Source organism: Musca vetustissima, unplaced genomic scaffold (genome assembly GCF_032173495.1).
Source record: "Musca vetustissima isolate MV318-11 ecotype Yass unplaced genomic scaffold, APGP_CSIRO_Mvet_v1 utg38941, whole genome shotgun sequence".
Taxonomy (NCBI): Eukaryota; Metazoa; Arthropoda; class Insecta; order Diptera; family Muscidae; genus Musca; species Musca vetustissima.
In genome coordinates, this window is record NW_026877969.1 from 49,054 (window position 1) to 63,140 (window position 14,087).

At 40.1% G+C, this 14,087-nt stretch overlaps 1 protein-coding gene across 1 annotated transcript in view; it reads left to right on the forward strand.

Annotated features, from left to right (window-relative positions):
• LOC133322730 (dynein beta chain, ciliary) overlaps nt 1-14,087 on the forward strand; it is a gene marked incomplete at its 5' end in the record, with an annotated part of 79,105 nt that overhangs the window by 48,971 nt on the left and 16,047 nt on the right. Inside the window, 8 exons of the mRNA XM_061531692.1 lie at nt 819-2,237; nt 6,442-6,708; nt 6,838-7,883; nt 8,884-9,409; nt 9,466-9,917; nt 10,319-11,077; nt 11,709-12,300; nt 12,494-12,742. Coding sequence (XP_061387676.1) covers nt 819-2,237; nt 6,442-6,708; nt 6,838-7,883; nt 8,884-9,409; nt 9,466-9,917; nt 10,319-11,077; nt 11,709-12,300; nt 12,494-12,742 — 5,310 coding nt within the window. The remainder of the gene's footprint in view (nt 1-818; nt 2,238-6,441; nt 6,709-6,837; nt 7,884-8,883; nt 9,410-9,465; nt 9,918-10,318; nt 11,078-11,708; nt 12,301-12,493; nt 12,743-14,087) is intronic.

A 14,087-nucleotide genomic window follows, 5' to 3' on the forward strand; every position in this document is an offset into this window, starting at 1 on the left:
TTTTATGAAACATACATTTAGGCGGGGATTTTTATGGAATCATTTTGTGAAGCATACATTTAGGCATTGATTTTTAAGGAATCATTTTGTGAAGCATACATTTAGGTATGGATTTTTAAAGAAAGATTTTTAAAGAACCCGGTAGTACAAAATGAAAAAATTCGTTGTTGCAAACATAAATTTACTGTGAAAAAAAATTATTTCGGGGGGGGCCCGGGCCCCCCCGGGCCGCCCCCCTGCGTACGTCCCTGGCTCCCATATATATTTTCGTCCCATTATAGGTAAATAGTGCACCAAAGTCCCTATATATCTTTCGATTTGCACGCAATTTGAAGATGAAGAACTCAAAATGTGACCGAATGCTCAAAACATACTGAAATAAGTGTAATCCAACAAGTGGCAAGTTTCGATTAATCGGTTTAGATTTCGATATTTTGCTTTAAATTTATTTACATAATATTGTCCCATTGTAAGAAGCAACTCTATATCTGACCAAAATTTAGTATAGGTTGCAGAATGACATGTTTAATTTCATGTTAATGGTCCTTAAAAAATGCGAGGTCTGTTAGGATTCCATCTTATGAATATACCCAAAGTGGTGAAGGGTATCATATAGTCGGCCCCGTCCGACTTTACTACTTTCCTTACTGGTTAAGTAATAATTTTGTGAGCATACATATAGGCGCGAAGAATATTTCTGAAGGGCTATCACAGGGACGTACGAAGGGGGGGGGGGCGGCCTCCCCCCCCGAAATGAAATCCTGTGTACGTTGCTGGGCTATCAGACTTCTTAAATGTCTCTATTTTCTTTTTTGTAGCTCTCCTTCAAACTGGACAACACCAGCACCCTGGACGAACTTATGAAACTCGAACTCCACAAACACGATGAAGAAATTAGAAACACCGTGGACCGAGCCATAAAAGAAATGAACGTAACCAAAATCCTAGATGACATTAAGGCGATATGGTCACAAATTAAGTTCGATCGGGAACCACATCAAAGACGTCAGGATATAATATTACTTAAAGTCTCGGAGGGTCTCATTGAAACCCTCGATGATAATCAAATGCAAATTCAAAATATAGCCTCATCGAAACATGTAGATTATTTGCTGGAGAAGCTCAACTATTGGCAGCGGATTTTAAGCGGCGTGGAACTTTTCATTTCCAATTGGTTTGAGGTACAACGTAAATGGGTATATTTGGAATGTATTTTCATTGGATCACCCGACATAAGGGCTCAGCTTCCTAAGGAATCGCAATTCTTCGAAGAAATTGATGAAGAATTTATTGACCTACTCTCAAAAATTCAAAATGTCAAAATTGCCATGGACATTGTGATCGATCATCGTTATGTCTTCGAAGCCTTGGAGCACCTACAGAAACGCCTGCTAATTTGTGAAAAGGCTTTGAATAATTATTTGGAAACAAAGCGGTTAGCATTCCCTCGTTTCTACTTCATATCCTCAGCCGATTTACTGGACATCCTTTCCAATGGCAATAATCCGCAGATAATCGAAAGGCATTTCATTAAATTATTCGATTCCATTCTAAGGCTTTCTTTTGCCTCATATCGCACCAATAATGCCATCGGAATGTATTCCAAAGAAAATAATGAATATGTACCTTTCATCTCCTGCGATGGGATACTCTGTGAGGGTCGCGTTGAACTATGGCTACAAATACTGATTACCGAAATGCGTCACACCTTACACCAGCTGTTTAGCAAAGCTCTGCAGGTGCAATCGGAAAAGCCACGCGATAAATGGCTCAATGATTGGCCAGCCCAGGTTGCCCTGTGCTGCAGTCAAATCTCATGGACCGCTGATGTTAATCGGGCCTTTGCCTGGATGGAGGAGGGTTACGAGGCTGCCATGAAAGATTTACACAAAAATCAAATAATACAGCTAAACTCATTGATTAATCTGCTGTTGGGTGAATTGACTCCCGGAGATCGTCAAAAAATTATGACCATCTGCACAATTGATGTTCATTCGAGGGATGTTGTTTCGCGAATTATCCAGGCAAGGGTTGATAGTTCATTCGCCTTTCAATGGCAAAGTCAGTTAAGGCATCGTTGGACGGAGTTGGAAAGAGGAGAGGATTCGCTGATCAACGAAGATTGCTTTGCCAATATTTGTGATGCGGAATTTCGTTATGCCTATGAATATTTGGGTAATACTTCCAGGTTGGTCATAACACCACTAACAGATCGTTGTTATATTACGTTGACACAGGTAAGTATATATTTATTTAAGGGAACAATAAAAAAATAAGGAAGATCTTCACCGATTGGCTTTATCCTAGTTCATACGAGAGCTATACAGTCCCAGAGAAACGTTGCAAAATTTGGAACCGATTGCATTATTAGTTTTCGCAAAAACATGTTTAGAGAAAAACGCGTTTAAAGTTTGAGAAGCCCTTCAGCCGTCACTTGATGCTGACACAATAAATCGGCTATATCTTCAAGAGTTCTTGAGATTTTCACTTGAAATATATCGAATTATATCAACAAAAGTATTGACCCCGAGAAGTAAAAGTCCAGTGCAATAGAGTTTTTTTAATAATAGAAAATTGAAATGTTTGGAATGAAAAAATGGCGATAAATAACACTAGGTCCCCGTTTTGGAATAGTCCGCATATGACGATACTTTGTTTACTTTAAAGGTTTTAGCCAATGTATTAATCCGAATGATATGTGTATAGGCGCCTCAAGCTCTGATGAAATAGTAAAAACCTTGAATATGTGAAGGAACATAAATTCAATTGTGACAGAATTACATGTTTCCTATAGAGCATCAAAACTCAAGCAGCAGATGCCAATTCTACATACTTCCCAACGAAGAAGTTGGTAAGGAAACCAGCCGCCGAAACTTTGATAATATGGGTCCACGTTTTTTCTTTACTTTACTTTACTTTACTTAGCTGGTTGGTGACGGAACATTTGTTCCATAAGTCGAGCTTAAAAAAGATTTCCAGGCGCGTAGATCTTATGCGCAGCTTCTGCACTTTGAAAGACCATGTTCCGAAATGTTGTCTTCCACTGGATCTTTCCATCGAATTCGTGGCTTTCCTCTTCTGTGTAATCCATCAGTTTGATAGCTTTTATATGCCTTTTGAGCTGGGGCATCCTTATCCAACGTAGTCGCTTGCGTATCTACCCATGCTTCAGATCCATATAACAGCACGGGTAGTATCAGCGTCTTGTAGAATGTGAGTTTGGTCTGACGAGATGTGGCCTTGTTTCTGAACTGCTGACCATGAGACTGAGACCATAGTGGCATCTGTTAACCAACACTATTTTCCTCCAAAGTTCAAAACTGTTGTCATCAGTTTTATTTATGACGGTACCAAGGTAAATAACATTTTTTACTACCTCGAAGCTGTAGTTCTCAAGCTCCACAGTTGGGCCGAGTCTACTAGACGTCTTGGGCGTTGATAACATCAGTTTGGTCTTCTCGTCGTTTACTGTCAGAACGACTTTGGCAGGATGTTAACAAAGGTCACACGACAACCTATCACCTTGTCTAAATCCTCTTTCGGTACTAATGGGCTCCGAGAGGTCCTTTCCGACGTTAACTGCTGATATTGTGCCAGTTAAAGTTATCCTACACAGCCGTATTAATTTTGCAGGAATGGCTTTTAACACCTTTGAACGGATAGGGCTGTCGAATGCGGTTTTATAGTCGACGAATAGGTGGAATGTGTCGATGTGTTTTTCGTGGATCTTTTCCAGGATTTGGCGCAGTGCGAAATCTTATCAATGGTGGATTTGCCAGATCTGAAGCCGCATTGTTATGGTCCAATAATGTCATTGACCATTGGCTTCACTCGTTCACACAGCACGCTGGATAGCACTTTATATGCGATGGGAAGGAGACTTATTTCTCTATAGCTGGCACATATCGTATTGTCTCATATTTTGTGCACGGGCCACAGGATGCTGAAGTTCCAATCATTGGGCATGCATTCTTCTAGCCAAATTGTACTAATCAGCTGGCGCATGCTCCTGACCAGCATCTGACAACCAGTCTTGAATAGTTCGGCTGGTAACCCATTGGCTCCTGCTGCTTTATTATTATTCTGCCTATTAATTGCTATTCTGACCTCATCTTGGCTAGGTGATAAACAATCTATACCGTCGTCTCTTATTGGTTCTAGGGTATCTTTTTCATCGCTACTATTTAATACCAGAAGCTTTGCAAAATGCTCCTTCCAGATACACAACACGCTGTCTGTATCTGTCACCAGGTTTCCTTCTTCATCTCTACAGGAAGATGTACTTGCACCAAAGCCTTTGGTTTGGTATTTTACTCGTTGGTAAACAAGTGTTGCTTTTGCTAAAGTATGTATGGAGTGGGGAATTCTTTGCCATTGTGCTTCTATACTATTATCGGGACAAGAAGAGCTTTCGTCAAGCAGGTGGGTAAGTTGAGAGGAGTAAGCCTCTGCTACCTGTTGTGTTTTCAGCTTTTCGACGTCGAGTTTCCGTGTTACATTACATCGCACCTTTGCTGCTACATTAAGGCGAGGGCGAACCTTGGCTGCTAGAAAGTAGTGGTCCGAATCTATATTCGCTCCTCGGATCGATCAAACGTCTAAAACCCTGGATGAATGCCTTCCGTCTATCAGAACATTATCCATTTGATTTCTCGTTGTTCGATCGGAGGTGGCAGCAAATTCACGTCTCGATTCATGGTAGCTATAATACAGGGCGTAATATTCTGATTTACTTACGCCAGTCCCTTTCCATCGCATTTCCTGTAAGACAAAAATATTGGCTTTATACTTTTTGAGTACATCCGCCAAAGCGAACACTGTGCCTGTTCTGTACACCGTGCGCACTTTCCAAGTGCAGATTCGCAGAACGTGGTCCTTTATACGTTTGCGGGGGTCGTCAACATTAGGTGGGTTTGGTTTTCTTTTTCTTTGCTTTTTCATAGTAGGTTCGGTTTTCAGAGTGTGTGCAACTAACCCGACGCCTCAACCCATTTTTAAAGTTCTTATGGGCGAACTCGCGTCACATATTAGCTCATATTTCACCGGGTGACTAAAATAGCTACCCCAGGTGGCACCACGGGGAGGTCAGTGTCCACAATTGAGATGAAAGGGGGACAAAGATAAGCCTCGACTTCGCATGTTAAAGCCAATTAGAGCCGTTGCTTGGTATCTATCATCCCCTACTCCACACCCAATAACAACTCAATGTAGCAAATTTCAGCGAATTCGGTTGAAACACGCGCTCAAGAACTCCAAAATTTCGAAAATTTGGTGGTACTCTTAAATGGGGTCTACTCGAAAAAAGGTACCCAACGTACCAAATTTCATTGAATTCGGTTGAAATTTGGTTGGTATCCTTATATAGGAGCTATGCCTAAACGTGGACCGATATAGCTCATCTTCGAACTTGACCTGTCTGCAGACAAAATTCGATTAGAGGCTAGAGTGATTACAACAGACAGACGTACAGAAGGACATGTCTATATAGTCATAGGAAATGAATATGTCGATGAGTTGCAAACGGAAAAACAAAATTGATATACCCTCCATTCTATGGTGGAGGGTATAAAAATGGATGTGCGGTGGTTATAAAAGTTCGACCTTCCATTAAGTTAACCGATCGTCATTAGTTATGACCCTCGGGAACAAATGGCGGACTATTTAAAGCCTTTCCAGGGCAAACTTAAAACACAAACAAAACACCTGTCCAAAATTAATATCAACCTAAGTATCAGTATAAGTAAGAGGTCTTAAATGCCAATATAACGCAAAAAACCTCTCAAAAATCTCTGTCCACGCAATTCCCATCCGCATTCCATCCGCAACTATATAAATTGACCAGATTTCATCATTTGTTTTCCTTAAAATCTTCTTCAATTTTTATTCGCAACCGCTTAAAAAGTCGATTTCATTTGATTTCCTTTTAACAAAAATGAATCCAACGCCATAATCCAGCAATTATTTCATAAAGTTTTCCATTAATCTTTGTTCCCTCAACAACAAAAAAAGTATTCAAATGAACAGCAGTAACAGAAGCTTCGAACTTAAACAAAATTCACCATTTAACTATCTCTTGAACCCATAACTCCCTGCATTCCAAGCCCCCACCCTTTTGTAATCTGCATTCAGCATGGAAATTCCTGTACGAAAAAAACACGCAAATTTTTAACCAATGTTCGTTCGTTCGCTCATTCACTCGCCTCATTCATTTCACTTCATTTAATCTTTGCCCGGCTTGGCAATGCCGGAAAATGGCTTTACTTTCAATATTTCATATTTATGTTTAATGATTTTTTTCGAATCTGCATTTTCTTTTGCACAAAAAAAAATCGCTTCGCTGGATGGGTGAATCCCCAAAAAACAACAACGGAATTTCGAACGCCTTGCATTCATTCGCATGGCATGGCATCGCACCGCATCACATCGCGTTCACATGAAAAGTCATTGCATCTTGTGATGGGTGGTGCCCCTGCCGGGCCGGCTGGTACTGGCAAAACGGAAACCACAAAAGATTTGGGCCGTGCACTGGGTGTAATGGTTTATGTATTCAATTGTTCCGAACAAATGGACTACAAATCCTGTGGTAATATATACAAAGGTCTGGCACAGACAGGAGCATGGGGCTGCTTTGATGAGTTCAATCGCATTTCCGTGGAGGTACTGTCTGTGGTTGCGGTACAAGTTAAGACCATACAGGAGGCAATAAAGGTTGGTGGTTTTAACCTCAAACACATGCACGAACAAGCAGTCACACACACACATACACATGTTTTAATACCTCAAGAATATGTTGTTGATGTTGTATTTTTGGTGTTGTTTTTTCCTGTTATCTTTTAGATGCATAAATCCCAATTTGTATTCATGGGCGAAACAATAGCCTTGATGCCATCGGTGGGAATTTTTATTACCATGAATCCCGGTTATGCAGGACGCACAGAGTTACCGGAAAATTTAAAATCCCTATTTCGCCCGTGTGCCATGATTGTACCCGATTTTGCCTTGATTTGTGAAATAATGTTAATGGCGGAGGGTTTTCAGGATGCCCGCCTCTTGGCCAGGAAATTCATAACCTTGTACACCCTATGCAAGGAATTGCTATCCAAACAGGATCATTATGATTGGGGTCTGAGAGCGATCAAATCGGTGCTAGTCGTTGCTGGCACCCTGAAACGTGATGATCACAGCCGTCCTGAAGATCAAGTTCTGATGAGGGCTTTACGAGATTTCAACATACCAAAAATCGTTACCGAAGATATTTCCATATTTATGGGCCTGATAGGAGATCTCTTCCCCGCCCTGGATGTACCACGAAAGCGAGTATTTGAATTCGAGAAAATCATACGTCGAGCCGTGAACGACATCAAACTACAGCCGGAAGAAGGCTTCCTCATGAAGGTGGTTCAACTGCAAGAGCTACTCGATGTTCGACATTCCGTATTTATTGTCGGCAATGCGGGGACAGGAAAGACACAAATTTGGCAAACACTTCGTGAGACATATCGGCTGCAAAAACGAAAACCTGTTTGCAGTATTTTAAACCCCAAGGCTTTGACGAATGATGAACTGTTTGGGGTGGTAAATGCCACCACGCGAGAATGGAAGGATGGCCTATTCTCGTCGATAATGCGTGAGCAAGCCAATCTCAATAATGATCATCCGAAATGGATAGTGCTGGATGGTGATATCGACCCGATGTGGATTGAAAGTCTCAACACCCTAATGGATGATAATAAAATTCTGACCTTGGCGAATAATGAGAGGATTGCGTTGAAGAAGGAAATGCGTTTGATATTCGAAGTGGGTCATTTGAAAGCGGCAACACCGGCAACTGTTTCGAGGGCAGGGATTTTGTATATTAATCCCCTGGATTTGGGATGGTCACCGTGAGTATTGAAATCCACAAACTAGCCTCTCATAAGAACCTTCAAAAATATTCCCTAAAAATCCACGTCTAAGGCTCAAGAATATTCCTTAAAAATCCACGCCTAAGGTTCCATAAGAACCTTCAAAAATATTCCCTAAAAATCCACGTCTAAGGCTCAAGAATATTCCTTAAAAATCCACGCCTAAGGTTCCATAAGAACCTCAAGAAATATTCCTTAAAAATCCACGCCTAAGGTTCCATAAGAACCTCAAGAAATATTCCTTAAAAATCCACGCCTAAGGTTCCATAAGAACCTCAAGAAATATTCCTTAAAAATCCACGCCTAAGGTTCCATAAGAACCTCAAGAAATATTCCTTAAAAATCCACGCCTAAGGTTCCATAAGAACCTCAAGAAATATTCCTTAAAAATCCACGCCTAAGGTTCCATAAGAACCTCAAGAAATATTCCTTAAAAATCCACGCCTAAGGTTCCATAAGAACCTCAAGAAATATTCCTTAAAAATCCACGCCTAAGGTTCCATAAGAACCTCAAGAAATATTCCTTAAAAATCCACGCCTAAGGTTCCATAAGAACCTCAAGAAATATTCCTTAAAAATCCACGCCTAAGGTTCCATAAGAACCTCAAGAAATATTCCTTAAAAATCCACGCCTAAGGTTCCATAAGAACCTCAAGAAATATTCCTTAAAAATCCACGCCTAAGGTTCCATAAGAACCTCAAGAAATATTCCTTAAAAATCCACGCCTAAGGTTCCATAAGAACCTCAAGAAATATTCCTTAAAAAAAAATCCACGCCTAAGGTTCCATAAGAACCTCAAGAAATATTCCTTAAAAATCCACGCCTAAGGTTCCATAAGAACCTCAAGAAATATTCCTTAAAAATCCACGCCTAGTGCAGGACTAAAGCCTCAGAAAATATTCTTTAAAAATCGACGACTAAGGTTGTCGTGGTACCCCAGGCTCTTATTACCTATTATTTTTTTATATTTTTTTCCAGCTATGTATTATCCTGGCTGGAGACCCGCACCGATATGCTGGAACGTGGCATCCTCACAACGCTCTTTGAAAAGTATTTCCCAAAGTTATTACAACGTCATCAGGATTTTCGTCACATAGTTCCAATATCCGATATGGCTGTCATTCAAATGTCCTGCAATCTCCTGGAATGTCTATTGGACTATCAGCAGGACGAAGAGGCGGAATTTCAACAAAACTTTAACCCAAATAACCCTCACAGTTTACATCATGCCGGTTTACCTTCTGACTCTTTGGAACTACATTTAGAGCTGATATTTGTGTATTCGGTACTTTGGGCTTTCGGATCATCTCTGAGTCAGGATCACACCATCGATTGGCGTCGGGAATTTCAAAAATGGTGGTCCACCGAATTTAAGGATATTAAACTACCATCACAGGGGACCATCTACGATTATCATTTGGATGTGAGGACACAGAAATTTATACGTTGGTCGGATATGGCAGGTCAGCTTCCGTTACAAGTGGAATTTCAAACACCAGTACAGGTACATTTTTAATGAGGTCCTTAAAAGCTTTTTAATTTGATATTCCTATTTTTCAGAACATCATGATACCCACCTTTGAAACGGTGCGCCTAATGCACTTCCTCGAATTGCTGATAAATCGCAATTTACCCTGCATGTTGGTGGGCAATTCAGGTTGTGGTAAAAATACAATATTTCGGGAATTATTTTCGAAGTATGCCCAAGCTTTGGATGCCATGGATGTAAATTCTGCCCCGATAGAAACACAGCGATGTTCATTTCAATCCCAATTGAAGCCATTAGCCACCACGGTTCAATCGATCCATTTCAATTATTATACCTCATCGGAAATTTTCCAAAAAGTCCTCGATCGGCCATTGGAAAAGAAGTCGGGACGCACTTATGGTCCGGTGGGAGCTAAAAGACGTTTGGTCTACTTCATCAATGATCTGAATATGCCCGAAGTGGATGCCTATGGGACCGTACAACCTCATACAATTATGCGACAATTTATGGACTATAGGCAATGGTAAGATGGGATTTTTGAAGAATATATTTTGTAAGATATCAGTAAAGCCTTGGGCCTAGGTTTTTAAAAAAATATAGGCTCTATTCCCAACTTAGGAGTGGATTTTTAAAGAATATTTTCTGAGGCTCTATTCCTACCATAGGCGTGGATTTTTTAAGAATATTTTCTGAGGCTCTATTCCTACCTTAAGTGTGGATTTTTAAAGAATATTTCCGGGGGCTCTATACCCACATTAGGAGTGAGTTTTTAAGAATATTTTCTGAAGCTCTATTCCGACCTTAAGTGTGGATTTTTAAAGAATATTTCCGGGGGCTCTATACCCATCTTAGGAGTAGATTTTTAATATTTTTGTTCTGAGGTAACAATACAATCTAAATGTCTTCTTCTATTTCTATTTTCAGGTACGATCGCCAATGTTTACAATTGAAAAATATACGCAACTGTCAATTTGTGGGCTGCATGAATCCCACGGCTGGGTCTTTCACCATCGATCCTCGTTTGCAGAGACATTTCTGCGTCTTCTCAGTGGCACCACCTAGCGAAGCTACACTCCAATATATTTACGGAAGAATTTTATCCACACACCTCGACAACCCTTTGAATACTTTTAGCAAAGAAATCAAATCCATTGCACCACTCCTGGTACGAGTTGGTATAGCTTTACATCGCCGAATGGAGGCCTCATTTCTACCGACTGCCGTAAAATTCCATTACATCTTCAATATGCGTGATTTAACAAATATCTACCAGGGTCTAATGAATAGTTGTGGTGTACCCGCTGAGGCTAATAATGTTGGAAATATAACCTCCTTGGGTGGTACCGTCTGTTCGAAGCCTTCAGATCTTATACGCCTATATGTCCATGAGGCATATCGTACCTATAATGACCGCCTGGTAGATCCTTATGATATCAAGGCCTTCAATTCGGCCATAAGAGATATTTTCAAAAAAGATTTTGAAGATTTCGATGAGGATTTTGTATTCTCAGATCCCTTGATATATTGCCACTTTGCTCAATCTCTGGCCGATCAGAAATATATGCCGTTGAAAAATTGGCAGGCACTATATCAGCTGTTAATGGAGGCCCAGGCGAGCTATAATGAAGTTATTGGCTATATGAATCTGGTGCTTTTCGAAGATGCCATGAAACATGTATGTCGGTAAGTGTAACAACAACAAAATAATAGAACTTTAGAAAATACACTAATTTCTTAGCGAAATATTCCTTGAGGGAAATTACTTTAAAAATCCACGCTTATGGCTCCAATAGCCCTTGAGAAAAATCCTTTAAAAATCCACGCCTATGTTTGTAATGGACCTAGAGATAAAATTACTTTAAAATTCCACGCCTATGTTTGTAATGGACCTAGAGATAAAATTACTTTAAAAATCCACGCCTACGGCTCCAATAGCCCTTGAGAAAAATCCTTTACAAATCCACGCCTAAGGCTCCAATAGTCCTTGAGGAAAAATTCTTTAAAAATCCACGCCTAAGGTTCCAATAGTCCTTGTGGAAAAATTCTTTAAAAATCCACGCCTAAGGTTCCAATAGTCCTTGAGGAAAAATTCTTTAAAAATCCACGCCTAAGGTTCCAATAGTCCTTGAGGAAATTTTTTTAAAATCCACGCCTAAGGATCCAATAGTCCTTGAGGAAATTTTTTTAAAATCCACGCCTAAGGATCCAATAGTCCTTGAAGAATAGTTCTTGAGCAAAAAATCTTTAAAAATTCACGTCTGTTCTCTAAAAAATCTACACTTATTTAAAGCAATCGATAATTCATTAATTCCAGCATTAATCGCATATTGGAAAGTCCCCGCAACAATGCCTTACTTGTGGGTGTTGGCGGCTCCGGCAAACAAACACTAGCCCGTCTGGCCTCCTTTATTTCCTCGTTCAGCGTATGCCAGATACAAATCAAACGTGGCTATGGCCTGCAGGATATGAAGGAAGACATTGCAGCGCTTTGCATGAAAGTTGGCCTGAAAAATGTGGCATCCGTATTTCTAATGTCCGATGCCCAATTACCCGAGGAAAATTTACTAATGCTCATCAATGATTTACTGGCAACCGGAGAGATACCAGAACTTTTTGCCGACGATCAAATGGAAGTCATTGTCAATGGGATACGCAATGAAGTGAAACAGTCCGGCACACTGGATACTCGTGAAAATTGTTGGCGTTTCTTTGTCGAGAAGGTTCGACGGCTGCTGCGTTTAATTTTGTGTTTTTCACCCGTCGGCCAGGCTTTGAGGGTAAGGGCTAGGAAATTTCCCGCCATCCTGACACAGACCACAATCGATTGGTTTCATGAATGGCCGAAGACGGCGCTGCAGTCAGTGTCACAACAATTTTTGGGTGAAATAGACAATGGTATTTTGCCGGTAAGTAAGTAAACAACCACCAATACATATCCTCCTCGATGTGCCTTCTAGGTACTCTCTATCTGACCACATCATCACCACTGGACCATGATGTAAAAATATCAGTCATATCATCACCTTACTGAACATATTGTATATTGTCCAGGGTCATGTCTTTACCACACCCACCATAAAAAAAAATTTCTTTCCCCAGCCCCCTCTCATTGAACCCATTGGCTGTTTCATGGCCTATGTACATGGCACCGTGAATCAAATATCCAAGATTTATTTACAAAACGAAAAACGTTACAACTACACAACCCCAAAGACCTTTCTGGAATATATTTTCCTGTACCGCAAATTATTGGTCGACCGTAGTGGCGAACATACGAGACGCATACAACGGCTGCAGAGCGGCATGGCCAAATTGGCAGAATGTGCCAGCCAAGTTGATACCCTAAAGGTAAGTGGAATGGTGGGGTGGGAAACACAATCGAAGGCCGAAGCCATAAATATTTTCGGAAACCTTTGAACTCACATTGCAATTAGTGTAAAACAGCAGAGAAGTTCACACATCTTTAAATGGGTTTCTATTGGCACATACACTCACACATATACACAATGTGTTATACACATTTACGAAATCCGCACATAAGTTAATCTATGACTTTAGGTCTCATTGTCGCATTTGCTGTTCGATTCACACCTCCTTTGTCTCATCATTTCATCGGGCTCCTCCCACACCGTTAACATGAAAAACCGCGAATGACATTAAATTAGTAAAATGCTGCAGGTCATAACACACACATGGGCAAATATAGAGCACACTATGTTAATAAGAATTCACGGGAGTTCTTAATTCTTCAATAAATGTACGCCTTAACAGGACCTTAAAAAAGTATTCTTTAAAAAATCCACGCCTTAAAAGGACCTCTAGCTGAGCCTTGAAAAAATATTCTTTAAAAAATCCACGCCTTAAAAGGACCTCTAGCTGAGCCTTGAAAAAATATTCTTTAAAAAATCCACGCCTCTAGCTGAGCCTTGAAAAAATATTCTTTAAAAAATCCACGCCTCTAGCTGAGCCTAGAAAAAATATTCTTTAAAAAATCCACGCCTCTAGCTGAGCCATGAAAAAATATTCTTTAAAAAATCCTCGCCTCTAGCTGAGCCTAGAAAAAATATTCTTTAAAAAATCCACGCCTCTAGCTGAGCCTTGAAAAAATATTCTTTAAAAATCCACGCCTCTAGCTGAGCCTAGAAAAAATATTCTTTAAAAAATCCACGCCTCTAACTGAGTCTTGAAAAAATATTCTTTAAAAAATCCACGCCTCTAGATGTACCTTGAAAAAATATTCTTTAAAAAATCCACGCCTCTAGCTGTACCTTGAAAAAATATTCTTTAAAAATCCACGCCTCTAGCTGTACCTTGAAAAAATATTCTTTAAAAAATCCACGCCTCTAGCTGAGCCTTGAAAAAATATTCTTTAAAAAATCCACGCCTCTAGCTGAGCCTTGAAAAAATATACGCCTCTAGCTGAGCCTTGAAAAAATATTCTTTAAAAAATCCACGCCTCTAGCTGAGCCTTGAAAAAATATTCTTTAAAAAAATCCACGCCTCTAGCTGAGCCTTTAAAAAATATTCTTTAAAAAATCCACGCCTCTAGCTGAGCCTTGAAAAAATATTCTTTAAAAAATCCACGCCTCTAGCTGAGCCTTGAAAAAATATTCTTTAAAAAATCCACGCCTCTAGTAGACCCTGAAAAAGTATTCTTTAAAAAATCCACGCCTCTAGCTGAGCCTTGAAAAAA